This window comes from Ricinus communis, chromosome 8 (assembly GCF_019578655.1).
Source record: "Ricinus communis isolate WT05 ecotype wild-type chromosome 8, ASM1957865v1, whole genome shotgun sequence".
NCBI lineage: Eukaryota > Viridiplantae > Streptophyta > Magnoliopsida > Malpighiales > Euphorbiaceae > Ricinus > Ricinus communis.
Genome location: NC_063263.1, coordinates 22,191,633 through 22,206,047, shown reverse-complemented (window position 1 = coordinate 22,206,047; position 14,415 = coordinate 22,191,633). Strand labels below are relative to the sequence as shown.

Genomic DNA, 14,415 nt, shown 5'->3' with positions numbered 1-14,415 from the left:
CCTATAAAAAATAACTTTCCCTACTAACTCAAAGGTTGGCAATTTCATTGGTGGGTGTAAGGAATTAATGATTAGAGAGAATTTTTTTTTTAAAAAGAAGAGACTTCTTGCAAAAAAAAAAACAAAAGAGAGATTTTAGGGCTGCAATCAACCTAGGCTTTTGAAGGAAAAATCATTTTACTTCCTGTCTTCCATTTGCGAAAATCTTTTAATTCATCCCCAATTTTGAATCACCAACGTAGCCATTTGAGGGCCCTAAATCTACTTTTGATTTCTTTTTCTTTTTTCTTTTTTCCTTTCTTTATATTATTTTATCATACTTGTCATGGTTTAATTCTTGTTTATTTTTTCTTATTTTTTCCATTTTCGTTTGATTTACTGCAATATTAATTTTTTGTACCCTTTCTTTTGAGTATTTTGAATGTTTTGAATATCTCCTAAGTTGGTTAAACTTGCACGAGGTCAGCCTGTTCCTCATAAGTTCCAATCATTTTGAATGTCATGTTGTGCGTTTTTAGCTTAAGATTAGTGGGACATGAGCCACTAAGCTCGCGCCAGGTTAGGGAGCCTAAGGTCTCTACCCGACATCGTTCTGCTTGAAGTGTTGCGTTTGGAGCGTTCCAGGCCTTGAGACCCTAAGCTCGCACGAGGTCACCTTCTGTGCGGGCAGGTTCAGGTGCCACGCGAACCCAAATAGTGGCTTTTCAAGTGAAACGACACCTTGTAGCATTCGTAGTCTAGGTTTAGAGCTAAACTCGAGTGAGCTTACCCTATGCTCGCACGAACTCAGTCTCTCTCTCTTCCAGTAGCTAAAGGCTAGCATCCAAATGATGTTGTGAGCCCTCTAAGTCCTGAGAGGACTAACCTCGCGCGCTTTGACTCTGTACCCGCGCGAGGTTAGCCTCTATGTTAAAAATAAAGTAGTTTATTTATTTTTTTAAGCCTTGCTTAAATGCCCAATTCTAATTCTACCCTATTTTAATTTAGCTTATGTTTACTACATATTTAATTTATCACTCTCATATTATTGTCATTGCGCATTAAGTTACTAACCCGAAGTGCAGAGTAGGTAGTTCTCGGAGATCTATCCCCCGAGGAGGATCAATTCAGTTTTATTTATTTCACCTTACTTCATTATTATTTGTTAAGTTGTATTAAGGCCATTAGGGCCGTTGCATGTGTAATTCCCCCTAGTTAATCCCATTTTCTTTAATCCCTTTCCAGTTCTATTCTCCTCTCTCCTTCTATGTATGTTTAATTATGGCTTAAATATCACCTCACATGTGAATAATGGATAAAATTGGACTTAGTATTTGTTCTGATCACCTCATATGCAAAGATAATAAAATTGGATGCTTGCTATAGTAAGCCCCCACACCTTGCATTTACTCACCTCAAATGCTAAAGGTAAAATGAATCTAATGCCAGATTATGGTAAATAAAAAAGGCAAGTGATGTGAACACCTATAGCATGCTAAGATAAAACATAAGGCACCAAAGTGCTTCCGGATTAGGACTAGTCAATGTACCAAAGTACCTCCTCCTTAGGTTAGTCTTTTAGTTTCTCATTTCATATGCTAAGGAAGATAAGAAGGTTCACGTGTAAAAATGGATATAGGAAAAAGATTAGGCTAAAATAATGTTATTAGGATAGGCAAAGGCTCGTCTGCTTTAGTGGAGGCTAGGCTTCACCGCCTAGGTAGACAAGGGTGCTTTCATAAACCTTCCCTATCCGTACCTATGGGTGGCGGTTTCAGGCGCACACCCAAGTGTCTTTAGCGACTACGGCACGAAGATGGGAGTCATTTCCGAGGTAATCAGGATACTTTTACTAATGAGTGACGTTTCTCGATTCCATAAGGAAGCTTACGTCAAAAATTCAGATATGGATCTGAAAGGCAACTTCCTTATTTATGTATATATGTCTTAAATTTTAGTATTTAATAGGTTTTTTCCTATAAATGCAACATAAGTTTTCTACATAACAAGCATTACAAAATGAGGTCCACCTAAATCTAGCCCTTTTGATTTAAGCCCAACCCAATACTTAAAGTTATTAACCTAATTTACTAGTTAGTTATGTACAAGGCCCACCTAGTCTTGCCAAATTACAAGTTATGTCTTAATAACCAAGCTTGTTAAGCCTAATTGACTACTTTTTATGGAGAGGTCCAATTCAGTGACCCTAAATCTAATATGCCCTAATTTTAACCTAACTAAGCACGGCAAAGCCTATTAAGTCTACATGGATTTTAGATTAAAGCCCAATAACCATCTTAATTAAGCTAATAGACTATACAATTTTTTATGCAGGTCCAATTTTAAGGCTTAAGTTTATCTGACCAATTTTAATTAGGTAATCATACAACATATATTTAGCATCTATCACAAATTAAAGTAGAAATAAAAGGGCAAAAAGTAAATCTAGCTATTACAACCCCCCCCTACAACTAAAATTGTAAAGAAAAACCTTAAAACTAAGTTACAATACATAGAACTGCCAAAAATACATCAAAAACTCGTAAATCAGCCTAATATTATGCACAGTCGATCGGCTTTAGGGAACTTTAGGTGGTTTTCTTACGATCTTCCTTAATTTCTCACGCCTAGAGCCAATCATTTTGTACTCAGTTGCCCCCTTAAACCTAGGGTTTCCTTTTCTATTTATAATGGAAGATTTAAGAAAACCTTAGAAACTTAGATATACATTCTAATTTGTTTGATAAATATCCATAATTAAAAAACTTAGTTTTTGGACTTATCAAAATGTTTAATGATAATTATCGATAAATATTGAAAATATTATGAAAATCATTTAAAATTCAGATAATTATCAATAAAACATTCTAGAAGATGTATTTTTATTTATTTTATTATTTTAAAGTGAACAATACTAAACATCAACGTGAAAATCCGATTTTTGGACCAACCAGCACTTCACAAAGCCGATTCGGCTCTATGCTAAGTTGATAAGCTCTGTGTATGGCTGATTCGGTTGTATGCAAAGCCGATTGGCTTAGGGGGGTAAAAATTTTGAAATTTTTTATAGTTTAGTCCCTGAACTTGTAAAAATTATGATTTCACCCCTCAAGCTTAATTTTTCTACTAATTGGGTTCAAATTAATTCTAGAGAAGCAATTTTTGTTCAATTATTCTCAATTCTAATCGGGATTCATCCATCCTCAACCTCTTGAGACTTTAGAAAGGCAGTAACTTTCATCATCAGATTTTTCATAATTCCTCAATATCTAAATCTGGAAAATGGGTGCTGACAACTATCCCTAATTTGTCGAGATTTTTGCAAATGAACTTTAAATAATTTGAGACAAAGCATAAATATTAAAGATATGACAAGAATATATGAGCTGTAGAAGCTATGCGTCATAAGCCTAAGCTAATGCAAAATTTCTGACTTTGATATAGGGGCCACGCCAGTTGAATCTTGAAGACTTCCCCTCAAGATAATTATAGTTTTGTGAGTTATAAAAGCCACGCCTTGTAGGCTCGAGCTGGTATAGACTTCTATCTAACTCTGATTTAGGGACCACACCCATTACATCTTGAAGACCTTCCATCAAGATAGTTCTAGTTGTGTGAGCTGTAGAAGCCACGTTCATAGGCTCATGTTGGTGCAAACTTTCTATTTGGCTTTAATTTAGGGACAACACCTGTTACATCTTGAAGACCTTCCCTCAAGATAATTGTAGTTATGTGAGCTGTAGAAGCCACACTTCGTAGGCTCGTGCTGATGCAAACTTTCTATCTAGCTTTGATTTAGGGACCATGCCCAATACATCTTAAAGACCTCTCAAGATAGTTGTAGTTGTGTAAGTTGTAGAAGCCATGCTTTGTATGCTCGTGCTGGTGCAGACTTTCTATATGGCTTTAATTTAGGAACCACGCTCGTTACATCTTGAAGACCTCTCTTTAAGCGAACTGTAGTTAAGTGAGTTGTAGAAGCCATGCTTTGTAGGCTCGTGCTGGTGCAGACTTTTTATCTTGCTTTGATTTAGGGACCATGCCTGTTACATCTTGAAGACCTCCCCTCAAGATAATTTTAGTTAAGTGAGCTATAGAAGCCACGCTTCGTAGGCTCGTGCTAGTGTAGACTTTCTATCTGTTCTTGATTTAGGGACCACGCTCGTCTTATTTAGGGACCACATCCGATGAACTATACTTGTATAGACTTTCCTCTGGTTTCTTAGTCACTTTTCGGTTTGGGATGCAATTATATTGTAATTTCTGCTTTGCATTGTGATTTGGTAAATTTTCCCACTTCCAAGTGTCAAACTGATAACTTTCTTATTTTCTTAGATAATTTTTGCTTCAGTATAAAAAATTATGATTTTCCCACTTCGGGATCTTCTACTTCAGGGAGTAAATTGGTCATCCACTTCTGAATCTTCTACTTCAAGAAGTACACTTGTTCTTTAGAACTTGAACTTATTCTTTACTTCTGAGAATAGGCTTGTGATCTTCAACTTCAGGATATATGATGATATTTTGCTTCGGGAAGTAAACTTATTTTTCACTTCGGGGAATGAGTTAATAATCTTTCGCTTCGGGATGTACACTTATGAGCTTCCGCTTTGGAAAGTAAACTGAATGTAGATCGACACTTATTGCAGTGAGATCCTTATTCATCGAACTTTTCTTCATTTTCTTATTATAGGATAGTGGTACATATACAAGTGTATAGAGATTACATTAAGTAAAAATAATGAGGGTGCATGTTATGTATGACATGTAATGTATTTCTTAAAAATCTCAGTTTGGACAGAGGCATTCTAGTGCCCATCAATATTAACACTTTGAGAGTTTAATTGTTTGTTCTTCAGCTTATAGCATGGAGCCTAATGGTTGATGTTGTAATTGATTCGTATCAAAGATCTAAAAGTCTTGGTGACGATAGGGAGTGCAGATTTAAAGATAACTTAAGTATGTGAAGATTGAGTAATTTTGCCTGAGGCTGTAATGATACTTGTGCAATGACAATTAGCTTTGTCATAATGTCAAGCAGATAGCAACCAAATCTTGTTTCTTTTCTTACTTTTACACCTTAACTTTTGCCAAGTCGCCCTTTTAGGTTTTCAATTTAGCATACTAATGTCTTAACTTTTGTCTAAGTTGCCCTTTCGGGTTTTTAACTTACCAGACTTTATTTTTATCTAAATCGCCCTTTCGGGTTTTCAACTTAGTATTTTCTTTTCTTAATTTTTTTATTTTCTCTTTTTGCAAATTTGGTTGCTTGAGAAGTATGAATTGAAGCACTCACAGTCCGTTCTATTAATGTTTGCAGATGATTCTTTTGATTTTCAGGACTTCTCCTAAGACAAGATTGAAAGACTGTAGCTCTTCTGATTCATTGAGAGTGATGTCATGATTGATAAAGTGCTATAACTCTTGGATTTTCAAAAAATTCGAAGAATAAAAGATCGTGCTTCTATTGAAATCTCATATATTCTGCTTCTTATTATGTTTTCTCCTTTTAGCAGTGTGCAAGCAATGAAAATTAATGTGCAAATTTAACAACAATTTTAATCAAATTTTGTTCATTTAATAAGGGCACAAACATGTATATTTTCTATTTTATATAATACTACTCTTATTATCAACTAGTCCATTCATATTTTCTAGTCGAAAATTTTTCTCTCATCTTTTACTTCCTTAACTTTTGCCTGACTAACTTATATAGATCCTATAGTGAGCATGATTCGTTTTCCTAGTTCTTTTTTTTTTTTTCAAAAGATAGTATTTGAAATAGTATAGATTGACTTGTGAACTTATTACTCTCGAGATTTGAATTCCTTTCAGCATCTTTGAGCTTAATCTTTTCTTCCTTTGATATAGAAGTTCTTTAGCTCGATCTAAATTTCTTTTTGGAGTCAGATAATCAATCTTGCATATTTCAAGTTCAAAGCATCAAGCTTTAATATCTTCTAATATTTAGGGATCCCTACTTCAAGGTTGTTATATGATGAGGGATGAATTTGGCCTTCTTGCTTTGTGCCTGCTATGTTGAATAATTCTATTATCTTGGATTCAATCCACCATCAATTCTAAAGCTGTTTTCACCATTTTTTCCAAATTTTTTACCTCATCTTCACCATAATAAGTGGTATACTTAGCTTTCAAGTACTTTAAATCTAGTATTATAGTATGTATACTAGATTACTAGTATCACTATACTATGTAACATATTAATATATATAACTTATATTTTTTGTAGAGTATAAAGTATATTATAATATTATAGTTATTTTTAATATGTATTATTTTTTTTATTTCGATAACAATTGCTTGAATTACATAAATGATAAATATAAAATAACTTTTTTATAGAGTATAAAAATATTTTATAATATTATAGTTATTTTTAATATGTATTATTTATATAATATAAATAATTATTAATAAATATATGTAAAAAATTCGGTTCTACGGTTTGGTCCGGATCAGTACAAGACGGATCGGTTCTGGTACGGTTATGGTACGGTTTTTACTAAAGAACCAGTACCATACCGTAATAGTAAAAAGATTTGGATCGGTTCAATTCGGTTATAAAAACTTTTGGTTATTTCGGTTCTGGTATTTTTCGGTACGGTTATTCGGTTCGGTAGGAAATCACCGAGATCCATGCTCAGCCCTACTGCGAAGGTCTTGGGATTCATCATTTGCAACTTTTCCACCCAATATAGGAGAACATTTTGGACTATCATTCGAACTTGATCCTTTTCAGAAGATTCATCATTTGCAACTTTTCCACCCAATATAGGATAACATTTTGGACTATCATTCGAACTTGATCCTTTTCAGAAGGCTTGTTTTTTATTAAAACTACTTTGTTTCTCCATCTAGTCAAGAAGTCATAAAAGGATTCATTAGGCTTTTGCTTCGTCGATTCTATATCTCTTATAGAGACTTCTAGGTGAGTGTTATAGTCATATTGCTGCATAAAAGTATTGTAAAGCTTTTTCCTATCAAACTTAATGGGCCTTTCCAACTCATGGTACCAGTTCACAGCTAGCCCTTCTAATGAAAGTATAAATAGTTTGATGATTTGGGTCTTAGCCAAATGAGTAGTATTCATGATAGTAGCATATTGCTTTAAGTGCACCTTCGATTCCATTGAACTTTTGCATTTAGGCATGTGAAATTTAGGAGGCAATTTGTCTTCTCCAATCAGCATCAGTTTATTGACATTAAAGGTTGAATCTAAATGTTGATATGTTAACATATCTTGCATCTTATCGAGCCTCTTAGTAAGACTATGCACAATCTTAGTTTCCATAATAGCTTTTCTAGTAAGAGCGTACTCTTTCTTAGTTTGTTTATCATATAGTCATCTAGATTCCAAAGATGTTTACCACGTGCTTCTACATCATGAGTAGTAAGGGCAATAGCAGCCTTTTAGATAGTTTGTTTTCCACTAAGCTCGTGTCGGGTTAGCTTCAGTGCGCGTGAGGTTAGGGAGCCTGAGGTCTCTACCCAACGTCGTCCTGCTTAAAGTGTCGCATTTTAAGCATTCCAAGTCGCGAGACCCTTTGTGCACGTGGGTCCAAGTGCCACACGAACCCAAACAATGGTTTTTTAGGTGAAATGACACCATATAGTGTTCATAGTCCAGGTTTAGAGTTGAACTTGCGCGAGTTTACTCTATGTCCATGAGAGCTTAGTCTCTCTCTTTCAATAGCTAAGGGTTAGCATCCAAAACGACGCCATGAGCCCTCTGAGTCTTGAGAGGACTAACCTCGTGTGAGTTGATCCTATACTCGCGCGAGGTCAGCCTCTATGATGAAAAAAATAGTTCATTTATTTTTTTAAGCCTTGCCCTGTCCTAATTCTCACCCATTTTAATTTAGCTTATGTTTATTACATATTTAACTTATCACTCTTATATTATTGTCATTTCACATTAAGTTACTAACCTGAAGTGCAAAGTGGGCAGTTTCTAGAGATCTGCCACCAAGGAGGATCAATTCTTTTTTATTTTATTTCATCTTACTTCATTATTATCTGTTAAGTTGTATTAAGATCACTAAGGCCATTTGCATGTGTAGTTCTCCCCGGTTAATCCCTGCTTTTCTTAATTCCTTTTTGGTTTTATTATCCTTCCTCCTTCTATATATGTTAAATTATGGCTTAGGTATCATCTCACATATGAATAATGGATAAAATTGGACTTAGTATTTATTTTGATTACCTCACATGTGACGATAATAAAATTGGATGCTTACCAAAGTAAGCCCCCATGCCTTGCATGTACTCACCTTAAATGCTAATGGCTAAAATGAATTTGACGCCTAGATTAGGGTAAATAAAAAGCGTAAGTGATGTGAACACCTATAGCATGCCAAGATAAAACATAAGGCACAAAAGTGCCTCCCGGGACTAGTCAAGGTACCAAACTACCTCCTCCTTAGGTTAGTCTCTTGATTTCTCATCTCACATACTAGGGAAGATAAAAAAAGGTTGATGTGTAAAAATGAATATAAGGAAAAGATTAGGCTAAGACAATGTTCTTAGGATAGGCAAAGGCTCGATTGCTCTAGTGGAGGCTAGGTTTCACCGCCTAGGCAGATAGGGGTACTTTCAGAAACCTTCCCTATCCATACTTAACTTTCAGAAACCTTCCCTATCCATACTTAACTTTCAGAATCTAGAATCTCTGATTTTAGGAAAGGAAAAACTTAGGCTCTTCGCGAGGGTTACAAATCCGTCATCCTCACTTCTGAAACTATCCTGATCTTATTGGGTGGCGAATCCTTCTCTGATTATTCTTAAGGCCATTCCTAATCCTTTAGGCCCCTCAACCGAACGGCTCATTTTGAAACGGGGCTAGTAAGGAGAGCGGACCTCGGACCAGTAGTGATCCCGGTCACTCACAAATAGTACATACCTATTTTGTTGCTTTTGGGTTCTACCCATGATAATGGAGGATTGGCACCATAATGAAGTTGATTTCTGCCAATTTCTTAACTCTTTTGCCTTTAGTAAGATCCGATTTTGAAAATAGAGATTGATTGAGTATCATAGCACAATCTTATTCAATGCTACTTTTCATCCGATTTTGCCTTTTAACATCTTGGAGAACGAGAACGTTTTCTTTTGCTAGCAAAATGCTGAGTTTTAAAGTAAAACAAGGCGCTTTTGGTTATAAGACATCCCAGCAAAGGAATGCCACATCGACATGCCACATATGTCTCCTTCCTTGCCTGGTTGTGAGGCGGCCCGTGACACATAAGCTAAGTCACACACCATTCTAATTGAGGATAAAATTGTAATACAGCATAAAGTTCATACACCAAATTGTTACATTTTTTTAATATAGGATAAATATGGAAATCTAGTCAAAGTTTAGGATAGATAGGCTCATTAAGCCTTTAAACAATTCATAATTATTTTGATTTGGACATTAGTTGCCCTTGAAAGTGTAATAAATGAATGAAAACCTGGTTAAAAGCCTAAAACCCTAATTAACAAATTATTTCGTGTCTTTTATGTTTTAAAGTAATAAACGGACACAAAAGAATCCAAAGAGTTTACTGAAGTAGACACAGAGAAAAACATGGCAATATCATCGTCATCATTCAATTTTGCAGTTCATGACTCCAACAGAGGTGGGTATTGCACTATTGCTACGTTTCTACTCTTACATTCTTTCATAAATAATGTTTGGAATTCCTTTTCTTGCAAAACTATTAATTGATTCAATTCTATGTCTAGATGAGTTTCTACAGAATCATAATATACCCTCTATCAAGAAATCACCAACTATATTCAAAAAGGTCAAGTGATTTTCATTATTTTGATTTTAAACTATTGGATAATATATTGTTCTTATTATTTTGTTACATTTGAGTTTATTTTGCAGTTAGGAGCAAAGAGGGGTGAGCTCCAAGGTATTGCATTTGCGGGTACTAAACGTGTTATTCTTCGAACTCATCAAAATAAAGGTATTGAAGATGACGGCCCATTACTGATTTCATTTGTGGGTTCTTTTCATTTAATGTGAAGATCTCGTTTTTACTTTTTATATTGTCCACTGTTGATTTGCTTTTGGGTAGTGATCATTATAGCATTTCAGTCATTTAGAAGGATTTGAATGAGATGTCAATATGCATATTATATTAATTGCTTGAGATTCTGATTTACTGTTTATTTTAAGCAATCAGGATCAGAGGGATGCTGCTGTTGAATAGTTTAGTTGATAAATTCTGCATACTGACATCTAAGTTTGACTTTTATTTATAGCCATTCAAGCAGTTTTATCCAGCGATCGAGAAGTAGAAGTTTCTGAAGCTTCAAAGAGTAAAGGGCTACGCGGCCAATTAAACAAGGTTGTTTTAGCCTACAGTGGTGGCTTAGACACGTCTGTCATTGTTCCATGGTTAAGGTATGTTCCTTGTATTATCTTTTATTGCTAGCTTTTATCAAAAGAAATAGGACTCTTTAGGTTTGTGGGTCTTGAAGAATTGTTTTGTTAAGATTTAAGACATGTGGATGGGAGCTTGATCCTGGCATATAAATTGTTTACGCCTTCTGTGATTATGATAATGGTATGTAAATATGTTTAAGCTTGCACTTGATTGTTAAACACGATAAGGACTATAGAGTAGATAAAAATGCTCATTAAGCATTATGTGATATCTATGTGCTTGTATTTGGGGATTTTATGGTAACTAATTTGTGTTTGATGAAGAGCTATAGTTTTTTTTTTCCTGACTTATTGAACATTAGCTAAACTCTTGCTATCACTGCCACTTCGCCAAAATCTAGCAGTATGCCTCTTCTTTTTTTTTTTTTTTGGTTTAATTTTTTTTTTTTTTTTTTACATAGGAGGGGAGAAAACTCTAACTTTGGTCTTTTGCCTAAGCCAAGAGATGCCTTACCATTGGGTTAAAGCATGTCGGTGCAGCAAAATTCCTGTCCTCTTACTTTCATTTCTTTTAATGTGCATTATTATTTATGTTTTCCATGGTTAAATGAAAAACACTAGTTAATCAATTCAAAGGGTATTCTCCATATGTTTAAAATTATATCGTCTGGGTCTTTGAATTAGTTATGCAGTCCAGTATAATTTCTATGAGCATGTCCTCTGGCTTTTCCAATGACAAAGAGAAATTAAGTAGTTAGATCTTGCATAATGAATCAAGAATATGAAATACTTCTCCCGAGTAAATGAGGTCCAAAAATGATTGGAATCCATATTACTCTTTGCAGAGAATATACATGCATGTACTTTTTGAAACATTCTCATTGTACTGTTATTATTACAGGGAGAATTATGGTTGTGAGGTTGTTTGCTTCACTGCTGATGTTGGTCAGGTATGTCATTCATATTTGATACCCCTCCTCCCCCCACCATCTACTGAATATTGTTCTTATGAATTATTTGTTACAGTACTGTATATTTTACATATGTGCTTGATATGAAGATCGAATCTTTAGGGATTAAAAGAATTAGAAGGCTTGGAAGAAAAGGCCAAGGCAAGTGGGGCTTGTCAGTTGGTGGTGAAAGACTTACAAGAAGAATTTGTAAGAGATTACATTTTCCCTTGCCTGCGAGCTGGTGCAATATATGAAAGGAAATACTTGCTGGGAACCTCAATGGCACGTCCTGTAATTGCTAAGGTTGGGAGCTTAGAGGTTTTCTTGGTGAATTTTAATTCTACCAATCACTAACATAAATATCAAGCAGCTAAAATAAATTATGATGTCATTTGCAGTTTGTGGCCTTTTCTGGATATCCAGCTTCGTGTCATTTTTTTGTTTTATTTTTATTTTTTCTCCTAGACCACGGATGGTGGCCCCTTCCAATCCCTTATTTATGAAATAAAATGAAATAGATTTTCTCTTTGAATTCTTTGCTCTCTATGAATTATGTTTATTTTCCTTGTTTCATGACCCTTGGAAGTTGATGTATAATCTTATGATATTTTCAATTTCTATTGGAATGGTATGACAGGCCATGGTGGATGTCGCAAAAGAGGTTGGAGCTGATGCTGTTGCTCATGGATGCACAGGGAAAGGAAATGATCAGGTACATCTTGCAATTTAGCCATTAACACTTTTATCGCTTCGCATATATTTTTTTGACACAACCTTGGGTGGCTTATTTATCTATGCAGGTTCGCTTTGAACTGACCTTCTTTGCACTAAATCCTGAACTAAATGTTGTGGCTCCTTGGCGAGAATGGGATATCAAGGGGAGAGAAGATGCCATTGAATATGCCAAGAAACATAATGTGCCTGTTCCTGTGACAAAGAAGTCTATATACAGCAGAGACAGGAACTTGTGGCACCTGAGCCATGAGGTTAGCATCCCAACTTCATAACTGCATCAAATGTAAAGTCATTACCTTTACTATAATCCTCGTCTCTATAATTGTTATTTTAAGTTCATCCATTTAGAGGTTTAACATTGAAATAACTTGCTGAATTTAAAGGGGATCTGCAGTGACAAGTTTACATAGAATTATCAGCTCAATAACTCTCTTGCTGCTTTATTTATTTTCTGAAGCTACATAAACACTTAAAAACACAAAGATCTGGTAAAGAGTTGACGTTACCAGGCCTGCAGGTTTGGTAGCTGAATTGCTTTCTTAGACAGGATGCTGACATTTCCTATCTGCATTATTATTTAACTTAGTAATTAAAATGTTCAAAAGGCAATCTTTTTGTTTGTTTTTCTTTCTTTCGTCATACAGTTTCTATCCTCTTGTATTCTTATGAAGGTATTCCTTGATGAATGAATCTAGATTGATATTCTATTATCATTTAGTTATTGCAAATATTTATGTCTAAGAATTTCCTTGTAACCAACCTGATTTCTTTCAAATTTTTTAACATTTTAGTGAATTACTTATGGTTTATATAAGTTACTGCGTGTAGGAGGTCAGCTTTTGTAAATAATCATGGAATGTCATTAGCTTTGGAATCAGCACTCCAATTGCAAAAGCTTCCATACAAATTCAATTTTGGTATTGGCCTAAATATTAGTGAATTTTTACCTCACTTGTCAAGACCATCTAATGAAGTCATTTTATTTTAGTTATTAAAACATTGCTAAAATCCTTAGTTAGATATAAATTGGTTATTTTGCGCATCTTTTATATTTTATCGGCTTGTCTGTAAAGGGTGACATCTTGGAAGACCCAGCTAATGAGCCAAATAAAGACATGTACATGATGAGTGTTGATCCAGAAGATGCACCTAATCAACCTGAGTAAGTAGTTATATTTTCAGATCAACAAATCTTAGTCTATCTCTGATTGTATTGCTCAATTACATTTTATTTTCCATGCACTTACTCCAGATATATAGAAATTGGGATAGTATCAGGCCTCCCTGTTTCAGTTAATGGGAAGCAGCTTTCCTCAGCTTCTCTTCTTTCTCAGCTTAATGAGATTGGTGGAAGGCATGGTATTGGCCGTATTGACATGGTTGAAAATCGACTTGTTGGTATGAAAAGCCGTGGAGTCTATGAAACTCCTGGAGGAACCATTCTCTTCACCGCTGCACGTGAACTGGAGTCATTAACACTAGATAGAGAAACGATGCAAGTTAAAGATTCGCTTGCCCTCAAGTATGCTGAGCTAGTGTATGCAGGTAGGTGGTTTGACCCATTGCGCGAATCCATGGATGCATTCATGGAGAAGATCTCAGAGAAAACAACTGGTTCTGTGACTCTTAAGTTGTACAAGGGTTCTGTCTTGGTAACTAGTCGGACAAGTCCATATAGCCTGTACAGGCAAGATATCTCGTCCTTTGAGAGTGGGAAGATATATGATCAGGCTGATGCAGCTGGCTTCATCCGGCTTTATGGTCTTCCAATGAAGGTTAGGGCAATGCTTGAGAACGGAATCTGATGATTTTTTTTCCGCTCGTAATAAATGATGCATGCAGTAAATCATGCAATGTTTCTCGTGAGAGTAGTTTTTTAGTCCTTATTTTTGTAATGGACTTGGGCATACAATCCTGTTTCAACTTATTTCTACAGTTTTCTTTTATGTAATTATCTTCTTTAGTGAACTTAATCATATGCAGCTTAAATTCCATCACCTTCATTGACTGTCTTACATTTGAAAGTGACAATTCCATTACCAAGTACGTTATAATTAGGTTCAATGCACAATTACATTTGAAAGTGACAATTACATCAATGCTGTTTCTGCTTTTCTTGATTCTGATATTTCCATGTCTGAATAAGTGAGTTCTTTTTCTTTGGTAAATCAAGTGTCTAATCAGAGATCATGTCTTTTTTTTTCCTTTTTCTTTTAAACCAAATTCATTTTAATATTTTGAATGTTGACAGAAATATATATATATTTTTCATATTGATAATTTAACATGTAGATTTTGGAAAAGAAGGTAGGAGATACGCATGCCACATTAGCTTTTTATATTTGTTAA

At 34.9% G+C, this 14,415-nt stretch overlaps 1 protein-coding gene across 1 annotated transcript; it reads left to right on the top strand.

Annotated features, from left to right (window-relative positions):
* The first annotated feature begins 9,464 nt into the window (after positions 1-9,464).
* Positions 9,465-14,063, top strand: LOC8263726 (argininosuccinate synthase, chloroplastic). Its single transcript, XM_002528758.4, has 10 exons — positions 9,465-9,620; positions 9,727-9,788; positions 9,875-9,956; positions 10,255-10,396; positions 11,280-11,328; positions 11,452-11,634; positions 11,969-12,043; positions 12,132-12,317; positions 13,140-13,228; positions 13,319-14,063. Exons 1-10 carry the CDS (start codon positions 9,569-9,571, stop codon positions 13,869-13,871), a joined length of 1,473 nt encoding a protein of 490 aa, XP_002528804.1. The 5' UTR covers positions 9,465-9,568; the 3' UTR covers positions 13,872-14,063.
* Positions 14,064-14,415: the final 352 nt, after the last annotated feature.

Coding starts and splice junctions, on each gene's coding strand:
- LOC8263726 (XM_002528758.4), top strand. CDS start 9,569: ATGGCAATATCATCGTCATCATTCAATTTTGCAGTTCATGACTCCAAC. Junction 9,789..9,874: donor CACCAACTATATTCAAAAAG/GTCAAGTGATTT, acceptor TTTATTTTGCAG/TTAGGAGCAAAGAGGGGTGA. Junction 9,957..10,254: donor TCGAACTCATCAAAATAAAG/GTATTGAAGATG, acceptor TTTTATTTATAG/CCATTCAAGCAGTTTTATCC.